Consider the following 15,258-nt stretch of genomic DNA (forward strand, 5'->3'; position numbering starts at 1 on the left):
TCCAACTTCCATAACTGATGCTAATTGTCCCCAAAAAAATGATAAATGGAATTAGATTCTGTTTGTATACTTGCCAGGTCCCCAAAAGGTTAGGTATGAGCTTGTTTTTATTTTTACTGTAAATCTGTTTTTAAGCACACTTGCTTAAATGGTTGCCTAATCATTCTGGGAAGTATCTTCATTAAAATGGAGTGATTATCTGATATACTCTCATAAGTCCAGATTTTGACATACGTGCTTAAAATACTAGCCCCCCATCATTAATAAGAGAAAAATTAAGGTAGACTAAAAACAGCAAAAAATACTTGAACTTTCAAAATGCTACAATTTTCACAAAATCACTTAACATAGATTATCCCGTTTGACTCTCAGAACAACCCCATGAGGAAGGAAGAGGATTTATTACTTCTGTTTTCCAAATGATGAGATTGAGGCTCAGAGGTTAAATGACTGCTCCAGCTTCAGAGTAGGAAGAGATGGGGAATAGAAGAGACTAGGAACCAGGTCATCCATCTCACATTTCCCATCATGTTCTTTCCCATCACTGTGTTGATGCAGGGCACATGAATGCTAAGTGCTGTCACCTGGATCAATGAATGAGTGACTGAATGAATGAATAAAAAAAGATACCACAGGAGTTCCAGTCCCACAGTGATTGAAGAAAGAATACCCAACACTGCCCAAGATTTTGAATGTGCCTATGGAGATCTTAGGGGGTTAGAGGAAGGGATAGGTGTGTGCAGTGTCCCCAAAGCTCTAGGTGACACCTGGTCACTTACATGCTACTGTTTTATTGTTTCCCAGTTTGTAAAAGCCAGCAGCTCTCAGAGCAGTATGGGACACTAACTGATCTGTTTTTCTGTGGCCCTCTTTTATTTCTTACCTTTAGAGACTGAGGTCTAAGCTGTACTTTGAAAGAGAATCCAGTGGACAGGGATGATGAGAAGGTTGGTTCCAAGAGACAGCATAAACATACGTAAATGTGTAAAGGGAAAGCTAAGCAGATTGGCCTGACTCAAAAAAACAGCTCCTGCCAGTTGGGTAGTGTTTGGGAACCGGGCTAGGAAGGAGAAGGTCGATGAAGGTGGGAAACATCAATGGTCCTGCCCTGGGCATATGACCCCCGATGTTTTCCAAGCTGCACAACTCTCAGGCTGGCTGTTCTCAGAGTCAACTGACCCCAAAAGTGAAGGGCTCCGAAGCTGAGTGCCCAGAACCAGACCCTGGAGCTGGGGCCTTGGACTTGTGTTCTTCTTGCCATGCATTTCTCCTTAAAAGAAAGCTCCCACTTCTGGATGGTTGAGAGTTCCACACAGACTCTGCCTTTACTCCCCTGCAACCACAGACCTTGGCAGCTCCAACTTGAACATGTAAAGGGTGTATTCAACAGACAAGTGAGAGAAGGAACCTCACACAGCCTGAGTGGGCCTGAGATAGCCTGAGGGGCCTAAGCTTCAATTGCACAAGCAGGGCTAGGTCACTCCAGTTACCAAAGACAGAAACAGATAGTCCAGAGCCGTCCAGGGGATGTTAGCCACTGCCCAGGAGATGATCAGAGAACACACAACAGAAATCAGAAAATGCAGTACAAGAAGAATTTGCTGATAGGTGCAATCGCCTCAGCAAGGCACAGGAAACTCAACTCAGAAGGCAGTCTCTCTGTCATCCACCAATTCTCTGGGTCAAGTCTGATGTGCACTCATAAAGTAAAAATGCACTGTTATTGTGACTGAGAAAAAAAATAAAGCTAAAAGGTAAGTGCCTATAAAATAAGATTTTACTAATGCAAACAAAAGCCCTAAAGATGTGTGGTTTGAGCCCAGTGTCCTCCTCTATTAGCACCAACAATGGATAGGTGGTTGAGTCTGTCAAAATGCCTCTGGGTTTACAGAAATGAAAGCTTGGTCTGTGCCCTTTGGGGCTAAACACTTTGTTTTCACTACCTAAATTGAAAGAGCTTCCATTGGGTCACATGAGTAGATAATAAATCTGTTCCTGGCCGGGCACAATGGCTTATACCTGTAATCCCAGCACTTTGGGGAGGCCAAGGTGGGCAGATCACATGAAGCCAGGAGTTTGAGGCCAGCCCGGCCAACATGGTGAAACCCCATCTCTACTAAAAATACAAAAATTAACTGGGTATGGTGGCAGGTACCTATAATCCCACCCACTCGGTTGACTGAGGCACAAGAATCGCTTGAACCCAGCAGGTGGAGGTTGCAGTGAACCAAGATCGCACCACTGCACTTCAGCCCTGGGTGACAGAGCAAAACTCCGTCTCTACAAATGAATAAATAAATCTGTTCCATCAACTAGGAAGAAGAAAAAGACCTGACTTACCACCACAGGGCCATTGTGGCCATCAGATGAGTTGAGTGATGTGTGCGTTCCCTATAAATTGTAGGGCACTCTCCAGATGTTTTTTAGTAAATCATCTGTTTGTTTCTTCTCTCTTTGTTCCTGACCCTCTGGCCCTGTGACATCTGGCACCCCACATGCCCACCTAAACTGGGAGAGATGGTACAGGGCCAGCCCTGGGCAATCTCACAGGGCTAAAACACAGCCAGGAATGATAGGATTGCAGAATGCACCACTAGGGTTCACTTGTAGCAACCCTGTACGGCCACTATGGGGAGCCCCATCACGGTTCTACAATCATCTCTTGTCTGAAAACCAAGGTGTCTACTGGGATCAAGGCAAAGCCAAAGGGGCCTTCTCTGGATTCCCAGTGGTAACAGGAAAACACTTACCTTAACTTCCTCCACACCCTGCAGCCTCAGTGTGGAGAGGAGGAGGAGAGAACAGAGCCACGTCAGGAGCTGAGACCGGAACTGGGCCACGCAGAAAGAGATGGTGGTATGGAGCAAAACCATGGCCACACCAGGGGTCCCCAGCACACACCAGCAGGCCCACATCCCATACAGCATGAGAATCCAGGGTCTGTGCTGCAAATGGTGGGGCCCATCCAGAGAGAGACAGGGAGGAAGAGGGGAGGGAGGAAAATAAACAGAAGTGAGCTCATGGAAGTGATATTGAAGGTTCTACATGTAAGAGGATCACGTTTAATTACCCAATAAAGAAACTCTTATCACTGCCCTGGGAATTTTGGTACAACACAGACAAACAAGATTCAGAGGGACTTTCCACATTAACCCCCAGAGTCCCATCAGCTCCACCCAGAAGCAAGTAACCACTCTCCTGCCTTCAATCAAAGCCACCCAGACCCCTGGGGGTCACACAACAATAAGATATTGGATTGACTTTTCAACAGACACAATGGAAGCCAGAAGACAGCTGGAAAAATGCCAACTGGACCACATCCTACATACACCATCCTTCAGAAGTGAAGGTGAGAGAAAGTATTAGTACACATTTCTAGGAAGACCTATTAAGAAAACTGGGCCATCCAAACCACAAAAGACTTTTCAAAGTCTAAGCCAGAGATTTTAAATATGTAGGTTTTTTTTACATTTTTGATTTTTTGCATATTGATTAGTCAAATTTATGTCATAGAAAAATTGCATCTTACCTGCTTTATGAGCTATTGAGGACTTTGCATAGTCTACCTGATTGATACATTTATTCCCATTTTAGGAGAATCACAGATTTTTATCTAATCATCAACTAATTTATAGTTATCACATTGAATAAACAGATGAATTAACATGTCTTTGCTTTATGATATAACCTTGGTCAGAACTGATGGGGAAATCCTTAAAAACCACAATGTTTTAACTTTGAGACGCAAGGTATCATTGTGGTTTAATGATTCAAGCTTTGAAGTCTAACTGCCTAAATTCAAATGCTTGTGTCTCATAACCACCTGTGTGACCTGAGGCAAATGACTCCATCTCTGTGGATTCATTTCTTCATATATAAAACTGGGATATCCCAGCACTTTGGGAGGCCGAGGCAGGTGCATCACCTGAGGTCAGGAGTTCAAGACCAGCCTGACCAACATGGCAAAACCCCATCCCTACTAAAAATACAAAAATCAGCCAGGTATGGTAGGTGACTGTAATCCCAACTACCCGGGAGGCTGAGGCAGGAGAATCCCTGGAACTCGGGAGGCAGAGGTTGCTGTGAGCCGAGATCGCACCATTGCACTCCAGCCTGGGCAACAGAGCAAGACTCCATCTCAAAAACAAAACAAAACTGGAATAATAACAATATCTCCTTCATGGGGTGGATACACAGGAAGGACTCTACAAATACAGTTGTTATTCCCATAGGGAAATGTGATGTCTCACGGGCATGCATTTTAAAATGTGGATCCCAGGAACCACCGAATTGAAAAGTGAGAAGTGCCTGAACTTAGGTCGTCTTGTGGAAACAAAGACTTTTTTCAGGGCAAGACAGGTGTGGAGTGTAAATTGCAAATCCCGTGCTTTGATGCTAACTCTTTCAAAATATTGCCTACCTACCATTCTTTCCCAAACCTATACTCTAGCTCAAGAGAACATTTTAAATATGAGACTAGATCAGCCATTTTTAAGTTCCAGGAAAACCAGAGAAATGTGAAGTTCATTTTTACTATTTTTCCATCCTACTACCCACAGAAAACAGCCACATAAATTTGCTTCAAACCCTCACCTCTGGGCAGAGTCCAATTATAAGGAATACATTGCCAAAGACTATTTTAAGAGGTAGTTTTAACAAATGAAAAAAAGGGGGTTCTTTTCCAACATGACCTACAGCATTTACCAATGGAATTCTTTTTTGTGCATGTGTGGCTACATACATAGACACAGTTACGTTTTTATTAAGTGCTATTTGATCCCTTTGGAAAAAGCCTGTTTGCTGGGATTCGTTTGGGAACTTACCACAGACTGAAGCTACTTCAACTTGGAAAATGCTGAAAGAAGCTTCAGGAAATACTTGATAGTGCTGTGTAAACCCCATTTACTTGAGAGACTATGATGAATTTAACAGTGGTCTCCAAAGCCACCTTGGGGCAGACAAATTTGTCCCATATTCATCCCCCACTGTTTCCCTACTGCCAAACAGTACAGGCAGACGACACTTAATACTGTTCTAAGACATCACAGGACACGCTCTCACATGAGCCTCATGTTCTCTACCCATCTTAATATTACCCATTGATTCTCCCCAAGTACAAGCAACTCTACTATATACATTCATGATGCACAGGCAATGAAAAGATGTGAATAACACAAAAAGAATCACCTACACGAAACTGTTGTATAGATTAGAATCCCACTAAAATGTTGATTTTCATACTTTGTCTATAAAAATGCTATTGGAATGAATCCTAACCCCAAAACACCATTAAAATACTGCAAGAGGAGAATCGCTTGAACCTGGGAGGCAGAGGTTACAGTGAGCCAAGATCGCGCCATTGCGCTCCAGCCTGGGAGACAAGAGTAAAATTCCATCTCAAAATAAGTAACAAACAAACAAGTAAATAAAATCCTGCTAGAGCAGAATCAGCCTCCCATGTCTTGCAATCCAACTGGCATCATGGCAGGGCAGTCCCCATTATAGAGGTAGCCCTTAGGGCACAGCTGCCCAACCACGATCCCTCCCATGCACATACCTAGATCTCAAGCACTATGAAGAGGGTTCTAGGATAAAAGGGTGACATGGCCCAGCAGGGTGGGCAGCAGCATGGATGGCCTGCTTCTTTGGGCAGCAGAAGAGCTTTTTCTAAGCATTTCAAAGGCCAGTTTCATCAGCAAAGGCCTAAGGATAGCCCTGTCCCATCCATCTCTACTCCAAATGTGCTTATGTATTTATCAACCTTTTTTCTCTCTTAAGTAAAAATGCTTAACTATCAGTATTAAGCTTCTGACATCAACCAGGCCAGAATTTAACTTTTCAAAAAAAAAAAAAAAGTGTTGCATTTTGTTCCAAAACAACACTTCTGACTCGTCACTAGAAAGGCTTTCAGATTTTTTTCCCCAAGTTCTCAGGGTAATAAGAGCAGACATACAAGATTTGGTCACACACATACTGTACGTCAAACTCAAGTTTAAAAACCCACCTAAACACCAAAATAGCCCAATTCATTTAAACTACAAGGTTCAAATTATGAAGATGATTGGGAATTACTTGTTACTTGAAAGAAGACAAAGAATCACATTGATCACATAAAGTGTATAGGTAAAACATGGCCTCAATGTTGGATTGTGATGTTTCTGATTTACAGATTCCAGTTGCATACAACTTTTATGTAATTTCTTTCTCAGATTTTTGAGATAGTTGTATTCACATATACATACAAAGAGACATCCCTTGTATACTTTACCCAGTTTCTTCCTATGGCACATTTTTTAAAACCACAAATATCATAACCAGGATATTGATGTTGCTGCAATGCACCAAACTTATTCAGATTTCTCTAGTTTCACCTGTATTAATTTATGTGTGTGTTTAGTTCTATACAATTTTATCACATGTATAGGTTTGGTATCTACCATGGTAAAAATGCAGAACAGCTCCATCACCACAAGGATTCCTTGTGTTGCCATTTTATACCTCATTTACCTCCTTCCCACTCCTCTGATCACCCCCATCCCTAATCCTGACAACCAGTAACCTCTTCTCCATTTCAAAGATTGGCTTTTTTCACTCAGCGTAATTTCCTGCAGATTCATCCAACCTGCTGTATCAATGGTTTGCTCCTTTTCATTGCTGAGTAGTGTTCCATGATGTGGATATACCACAGCTTGTTAGCCATTTACCTACTGGAGGCTATCTAGGCTGTTTGCAATTTGGGGCTATTACAAATAAAACTTATGCAAACATACATGCATAGATTTTTGTGTAAAAATAAGTTTTCATTTCTCTGGGATAAATGCCCAAGATCACACTTGCTGGGGTGCAAGGTAGTTGCATATTTAGTTCTATAATAAACTATAAAACAGTTTTCCAGCATGGCTGTAGCATTATACTTTCCTGCCAGCAATGCACGTGGATCCAGTTTATTCACATCCTTGCCAGCATTTGGTGCTGTTACTATGTTCTATCTGAGCCATTCTGGTTAGCGTGTAATGACATCTCATTGTGGTTTTAATTTGAATTTATCATGCTCTTTTAAAAGGTATCAAAGCATGAGTGACCTGAAGCTTGAGATGAGCTTGCTGGAGCACAGGATGACAGCCCCACCGGAACTACTCTGACCCTCCCTTAATGGTCTTTATTCCAGGTTCTTCCATTTCTAATAGGAGATGAAACAGAAAGCAGGGGAAGAGGGGAAGTGTTCAAAAGGCTGATGAAAAATAAGAAAGTATACTCTATTTTTACAGCAGTGGAGACAAAGCTAGACTGAACGCTATGGCCTTTTTGATGAGAAATAGATCTTACTAACCCTGGTTGACTTAAGCAGGCATCCTTCCCCTCTGCTCCCTGAGTCTACACTGAACCACTCTCAAAATGGGGTCTGACTCTACTTGATAGTCTCCTTAATAGGCTAAACTCCTGCCTTGTTTAGATTACAGTAATGTAAGCCCAGAATCTAGCACAGTGCCTAGCATATATCACGTGTTTCATAACTATTGGATGGAAGGATGGAGAGAATAGTTGCATGGATGGATAGCTGGGTAGATGGATATGCTTTCCCAAGTCTTGGGATTTAACCTTGAGATCATGACTAAGAAAAAACAAGAAAATAGCAGTAAAATGTGGACTTTGGAACCCAATAATGTGAAAACCTACTGTCTTCCAAAGTCTCTACTTGTCCTACTTAACCCCTTATAAACAATGGCTGTTTTGCTAATGTAGGTAGAATGGAAAAGAGACATTTCACATCTCACTGCCTATTACCTGTTTGCTACTCACAACATCTCTTAACAACTCCTCTTCTGTTGGGGGAAATCTCCAATAGTTAACAACTGATGGGGCACAGGTACCAATCCAGGAAAGTGGATACCTGTTATAGAGGCTTCTATCCATCACCCCAGCAGAGTCTCCCGGGAGAATAACCAGTTGAGCTGGCAGAGCTCCAAGGATGGTGTCAGTGCCCTTAAGAAAAGACTACAGATTTGCCCTCCTTTCTTTTGAAATCCATACTCTTAACCTTCTTCATAAGGAGTCAGGAAAAACTGCCAGACAATGCCCCTTCTCACACCATCTGTTTCTACTTCAGCTCATTCTGTGCCAAGGGTACCAAGTGATAATAGGGTGTGCCTGGTGGGTTCCCTCCTTAGAGTTTACCTCTGTAGGGAGGAGTGAAAGTGTAGAGCCTTGGTCAGAATTCCTGTTGGCAACATTATCAGACGTCCCTGCCTATTAATTCTTTTTGCACATCTGCCAAGAAACCACTCAATGGGAGCACTATTCAGAAAATAATAAAGGGAATCAATCAATCTTATGTATGACACAATTTATTACATACTACATAATCAATAGCAGCTGCTACTGAAATATATATGTATTATATATATACATACGTATGTATATATAATCTCCCCAAACAGAAAAATACAACCCACCCATCCCAGAGTCTGAACAACTGCATCCCATTTCCTGGGAGCAAAGGCCAGCAGGCCCACGTAAAAGGAATTTCATCCCTCCTTAGACATGCACTGATGGAAGTAGAAGGGGTTGATTCCAGGAAAACCATTAGCACATGAGATTTCTATTCAGTGGATAGATTTGGGACTGTCCTGGAAAAGAACCCTGCTCCCTGCAGCCTTCCAGAGGTTGGTTAACTCATCTCACTCAGCACCATGGGTCAGGCTTCTCAGCCCTTTGCATATCCTGTGCCTGATGAGCTCAGCCTGTCAGTCAATTGCTAATGATGTGGGTTCTCCCGTCAGAGGCACAGTGAGAACCCGGCTCTGTGGTTAGCAACAGCACCCACCCTCAGCCCTACACCAGGCCAGTCTTCTCAAAAAGTTCACACGGGGGTATTTTTTGGTTCTGAGGGCAGAGAACACAATGTCTCAGGTGGTGGTGAGGCCACAGTGGCGTTCATGAAAGGAGGCAACTGTCTGACCCGCGACATCCAATCCAATCATAACAAATGCACAGCCAAAGCTGAAAGCCATGATTCAGCCTTCCCTCCAGGGGCACTGGCTCCTGATGAAGTCTCACCAAAACCCAAAGAGAGAGCCTTATGCAGGGAAAGGGTGTTTAACTGAGCCAAGGAACTCAGTGGAAAGTTTTATTTCTTACCATGGCAAAAAAAAAAAAAAAAAAAAGATAGATCATGCTTTTGAAAATAAAAATAACCTGTCACCTCTCCATGGGAGGAGGTGGAATGAGCCAAGGAAGAGACGAGATTAGATAGTAGACAAAGGAGGAGGCTAGAATCCTTCAGGGCTTAAGGCTACAACAGCAAGAATTGCTAAAGCCTGTCCCTGCATAGTGTTGCCTATAGTTTAGGATGCCTCAGAGAATGCGGAGAAAAAAAAGGGACAACTGCAGCCTAAATCTTCCACTCTGAGTAAGTACCAAAAACAACTACCCGAATTAAGGCCATCTGGAACACTTAGTCCAGGTGGTGAAAGCAGAGAGCTAATGAGGCCAACGCTGTGGTTCATACTTATGTAAGGGCCAAGCAAACTCAGACAAAGAAAGCACTGTGCCCCAGCCACAGGCAGAACCCAGCCCACCAGCTGTCTCACAAATCAAACCCGTGGTCACCCAGAGGATGAGAGAGGCACATACAGAGGGAGATGACTCAGTGCTCACTCTGCCTCATTCCAAGAAAAATGCAAAGGAATACCTCCTACTGATATTGGATAAGATGTGCTCTGCAGAGAAGAAGCCTAGTCCACCTGTCCACCCCTGCCTGGTAACAAGATGCAGAAAGCTGAAATAAGTAAACTCCATTTCCTTCAAGCCACAGCTCAAAAGCCACCTTCTCGGAGGCCTACTCTGAGACCAGAACGGCAGGTGAGACCTACACCTTCTCCCATAGTAACGTGACCAGCCAACAACATCAGGTACAGAAGAGTGAGCAGTATTTGCTTTCCTAACTTCCCACTCAACTGTGAATCCCCAAGGGAAGGGGCTGTGTTTCTCAATCCCTTCCCCCAGGACCCAAGACAAGCTTGAAAAGACCATCAGTATGGGAACATTGGTACGGATGCTAGACATGGCCTATGCCCTTGAGGATTTTGGAATCTCAAGACAGTCACCTCCATTCTTGAACACCATAAACTGCTCCCAGGAGCAAATGCCAGCAGATGACAGCAGCAGACACCATCTATTGGGCTGTCCTCATGTGCAAGCATAACTCTGAAAAACATTTGATTATCAGACCCTCCCACAACTCCACGAAGCCAGCAGTGCCGTCCTGCTTGCACAACTGTGGAAGCAGCCTTAGAGATATTCAGGAACTTGTTTAAGGTTACACAGCTTGAGAGTGGCCAATGCAGGGATTGACCCTAGTGCTCTCAACCACACCAAATACTGCCTCCCACGAGAGGAGAAGCAAGAACTCAAAGGTACAAGCAAATAAAATGAAGGGACATCTATATCCTAATATAGCAAGATTTCTGCCAATGTCAGGTGCAAAACAGGAGCTGAACGTGGAGGAGGTTTGGAAAGAGGGAGGGGCATCTAATCAGGAACAGGTTATTAATCTCAGTCATGCATTCTCAACAAGGGTTGTATCTCCTCTAAACGAGGTGGGGTGGGGCAGATTTTGTAGGCTAGACCTAAGGATAGAATGGAAATTAAAATTAGTAATGACTGGGCATGGTGGCTCACACCTGTTACCCCAGCACTTTGTAAAGCAGAGGTGGGAGGATCGCTTGAAGCTAGGAGTTTGAGACCAGCAAGACTCTATCTCTATTATTTTTTTAATAATTTAACATTTGTAGAAGATTAGTACTATATTTTATCTAAGTTTTAGGTTACTTGTCAGTTATCAGGGGCTAGAAAACCTTACTCCTTATGCATAAAGCACAGACATACGCACAGTACATGAAGAGATATAAACAGGATATCTGTAGTATTAAAATTTCACAGAGGAGAGATGATGAGGGAAAAAAATTATCTAGAAAGGTGCCTTGGGGACAATACTGAAAAAAATTTAAGAAACACTGATCTACAGGAAGCAAACAAGGAGGAACAAGAACAAGGGTGAGAGGCAAAGGAGACCCATCAGAGGAGGCCATGTGGGTCCTGATGTGTATGGCCCAGAGACGTGGGGAGGACAGATGAAAAACACAGTGTCCCCAGGGCAACTCCCACCTTTCCTTCTGCCCATCATTTCATTCTTCCATGTGTTCAGTTAAAAATATATGAAATATCTGGCCAGGTGCAGTAGCTCATGCCTGTAATCCCAGCACTTTGGGATGCTGAAATGGGAGGATCACTTGAGGCCAAGAGTTTAAGACCAATCTGGGCAATACAGCAAGATCTCGTCCCTACAAAAAGTTTTTAAAATTAGCCGGGTGTGGTGTCACAGCCTGTAGTCCAAGCTACTCAGGAGCTGAGGCAGGAGGATTGCTTGAACCCAGGAGTTGGAGGTTACAGTGAGCCATGATTACACCACTGCACTCCAGCCTGGGCAACACAATGAGATCCTGTCTGTAAAGGGGAAAAAAAAAATCACATAGCACTGGTGGCTGTAGGGTAGGCCCCTCTTTGGCTTTACTATATAATGTGTTACTAAGTAGTTATACAAATATATATTCAACACCCTTTCTGTATGAGTTCAGGCAGCTAACACTGATATCATCAGGAGATTTTTGTTTTCTTTTTGCCAAACTAGAAAGCATAGAATGTTATCTTATTGTAGTTTTAAGATGCATTTGTTTGATTACTAATGAATTTAACATTTTTTCATATGTTTATTCATCATTTATGTTTCCTCTTCTACAAATTCCTCTTCATATCTTGTACCATTTTTCTATTGAGTGATTTTGTCTTTTTTATGAAATTTATTCCATATGCCAATCCTTTGTCAGTTTGCAAATTACTTCTCCACTAGTGACTTGCCTTTCCACTTTTCTATTGTGTCATTAGATAAAAAGTTTTTAATTTTAGCGTAGTTAAATTTATCAGTGTTTTCCTCTATAATTTGCACTTTTTGTGTCTTGTATTAAAAAATCTGTCTGTGCCAACATCAATATTCTATGTCATATTTTCTAAAAGTTTAATACTTTTGATTTTCATTTTAACTCCTTAATTCATCTTGAAAATTATTGTGAGATAAGTATATGTGTACTTTCTAGTTTGACAAAAGTAGATCTTGTTTTTATTGCTTTTCAACTTAATTTCCATAATTATTAATCCATAATTAAAAGTCAAAAAACAATAGATATTGGTGTAAATGTGGTAAAAAGGGAACACTTTCACACTACTGGTAGAAGTGTAAATTAGTACAACCACTATAGAAAACAGTATAGGAATTCCTTAAGGAACTAAAAGTAGAACTACCATTTGATCCAGCAATCCCACTACTGGGTATCTACCCAAAGGAAAAGAAGTCATTATATGAAAAAGGCACATGCACTTGCATGTTTATAGCAGCATAATTTGCAATTGCAAAGATATGGAACCAATCTAAGTGCCCATCAACCAATGAGAGGATAAAGATAATGTGGTATATATACACCATGGAATACTACTCAGTCATAAAGAGGAATGAAATAATGTCTTTTGCAGCAACTTGGTTGGAGCTGGAGGCCATTGTTCTAAGTGAAGTAACTCAGGAATGGAAAACCAAATATCCTATGTTCTCACTTATGAGTAGGAGGTAAGCTATGAAGACGCAAAGGCATAAGAATGTATAATGGACTTTGGGGCTTTGGAGGGAAAGGTTGTGGGGGTGAGGAATAAAAGACTACATATTGGCTACAGTATACATTGCTTGGGTGACAGGTACACTAAAATTTCATAAATCACCACTGAAGAATTTATCCATGTAACCAAAAACCACCTGTACCCCGAAAACTACTGAAAGAAAAAAAATCTCTCCCTACAATAATAGACCTATCTATCTTTATGTTTATGATCACTTTTTGCTTTATATATTTTGAAGCAAATAAACTTAGAGTTTTAATATCTTCCTAATAAGAAACGAATTCTTTATTATTAAACAGCAGCCCTCTTTGTCACTAGTAATGCTCTTTGCTGCTATTAATAAAACTGCACCAGTAGTTTGTCAGAGGGAGAGGGGGTTTAATATTTGCCTGGAATATCTTTTCATACCTTTTACTTTCAAATTATGTGTCCTTCTGTTTTAAGGATATCTAGCTAAGAAGAGCCTCTCTGAGCTCTGTTTTGGTTTTTGTTTTCCTCTATTTCTCTTTCTTTTTTTCATCTAGTCTGACAATCTTCATCTTTTTTGAGAATCCACTTATGTTGATTGTAATGACTGACATATTTAAACTTACTTCAACCATTTCTTTTATGCTTTCTCTTTGTCCCACTTTTCCATGTTTCATCTTTACTTTTAAGGATGAAATGTCTAACCAATGAAGCTCATCATATTTTAAAGGGAGAAAAAAAACTAATACTATCTTATTGATCCTGTTTTACAGAGGACAACTGCTATGGTTTGAATGTTTGTCCCTTCCAAACTGGTGCTGAAATTTAATCCCCAATGTGGCAATATTGTGAGGTACAGCCTTTAAGAGGCAATTGGATCATGAGAGCTCTGCCCTCATTAATGGATTAATTCATTCATCAGTTGTATTAGTCTGTTTACACACTGCTATAAAGAACTACCTGAGACTAGGTAAGTTATGAAGAAGAGGTTTAATTAACTCACACTTCCACAGACTTAACAGGAAGCATGACTGGAAGGCCTCAGGAAACTTACAATCATGCCAGAAGGCAAAGGGGAAGCAAACATATCTTACCATGGCAGAGCAGAAGAGAGAATGAGCAAAGTGGGGAGTGCTAGACTTTCAAACAACGAGATCTCATAAGAACTCTAACAGGAGAACAATAAGGGGGAAGTCTGCCCCCATGATTCAGTCACCTCCCACCAGGCTCCTCCTGCAAGACGTGGGGATTACAATTTGACATGAGATTTGGGTAGGGACACAGAGCCAAACCATATCATGAATTAATGACTTATCACAGGAGTGGGACTGGTGGCTTTATAAGAAGAGGAAAAGAGACCTGAGCTATCATGCTCACCACGTGATCTCCTGCACTGCCTCAGGATTGCCGCGATGTCAGCAAGGAGGCCCTCACCAGATGTGGTGACTTGGACTTCCCAGCCTCCATAACTGTATAAATTCCTTTTCTTCATAAATTACTAAATAAGTTCATTTTCTTTATAAAATTACTCAGTTTTATGTATTCTCTTATAAGCAACAAAAATGCACTAAGACCATAAATGAAGATGCAGTGAAAACCTTTGCTCAGGTTAGAAAGCTAATCGAACCAAGGACCAAACATGAGTAATACAATGTCTAGCACTCTTCCACTACGCAATTAACTTAGTACAATCCTCAAAGTACATCATCTTCCCCTCACAGAGGTTAAGAAAAACAGGTATGAAGCTATTTATTTTACATACGGGAAAACTGAGACTTATGGTAATAAGTCATTTACACATGGATGGGAAAACTTTGTTACGAATTAAAATGTTAAATTTCCAGAAATTTTGAATTCTTGGGGAAAAAAAAAACTAAACAGAAATTTGTGGGAGTAAAGAAAACCATTAATGAGGGCTGAGGTAGATATATTTATTACTAGCTTAGGAACAAAAAAATTATTATTAGGTCTGCTCACAAAGTTAAATGAAATTTTAAAATATACTCAGATCTGACAACATCTAATATTTTGGATTTTGCCAGTTCAGCAGCCACTTGAGTACAAAAAAAAAATCAGTATCATATTCAAGAGGAAGTTAATATGCTGTTGGGATTTCCTATCTTCCGGGGTGAGGAGCAAGCCCAGGAAACACCAATTTTCAGGAAAGAGTCAGAAACTGGCCCAAGTTAGGTGCGCATCTCTAACCACAGGACATCCTATTTCTGCATCTCACTTTCTGGTCTCAATCTCCAGAGGTTTCTGTTTCTCTTCTACTTCAGTTTTATCACCTGCGGGAACCTCTGAGAATCAAAACATTTTTCCTAGGTTGACTTCCAAATCAGGTTTTGGTTGTGTCTTGCTTTTATTCGGTAAATTTCCAAGCACAGACTTTTTTCCTCCATCAGGAATCTATAGCAAGCAAGAAGTATTTATCAGAGGCCTCTGGGAAATACCCTGGCCCCCAGGTGACAGAAAGATCCTCCTGGCAGTAAATCAGGTCCCTTGGTAGCTAGACCTGTGAAGAGGGTCTCAATCCTGCCTCACATAAAAGTAGTTTTCAAATAACCA

The 15,258-nt window shown here is 41.5% G+C and overlaps 1 protein-coding gene across 5 annotated transcripts in view; it reads right to left on the bottom strand.

Moving 5' to 3' along the window:
• Positions 1–15,258, bottom strand: part of HHAT (hedgehog acyltransferase) — a 348,408-nt gene that overhangs the window by 273,709 nt on the left and 59,441 nt on the right. For 4 of the 5 annotated variants that reach the window (XM_003814206.4, XM_003814203.4, XM_055108481.2 and 1 more), the window contains one exon: positions 2,751–2,945. The exons of the other annotated variant lie outside the window; for it this stretch is intronic. In XM_003814206.4, coding sequence (XP_003814254.3) covers positions 2,751–2,945 — 195 coding nt within the window. The remainder of the gene's footprint in view (positions 1–2,750; positions 2,946–15,258) is intronic. 5 annotated transcript variants of the gene reach the window in all.

The sequence above is a fragment of the Pan paniscus genome, chromosome 1, assembly GCF_029289425.2.
Source record: "Pan paniscus chromosome 1, NHGRI_mPanPan1-v2.0_pri, whole genome shotgun sequence".
NCBI classification, from domain to species: Eukaryota; Metazoa; Chordata; class Mammalia; order Primates; family Hominidae; genus Pan; species Pan paniscus.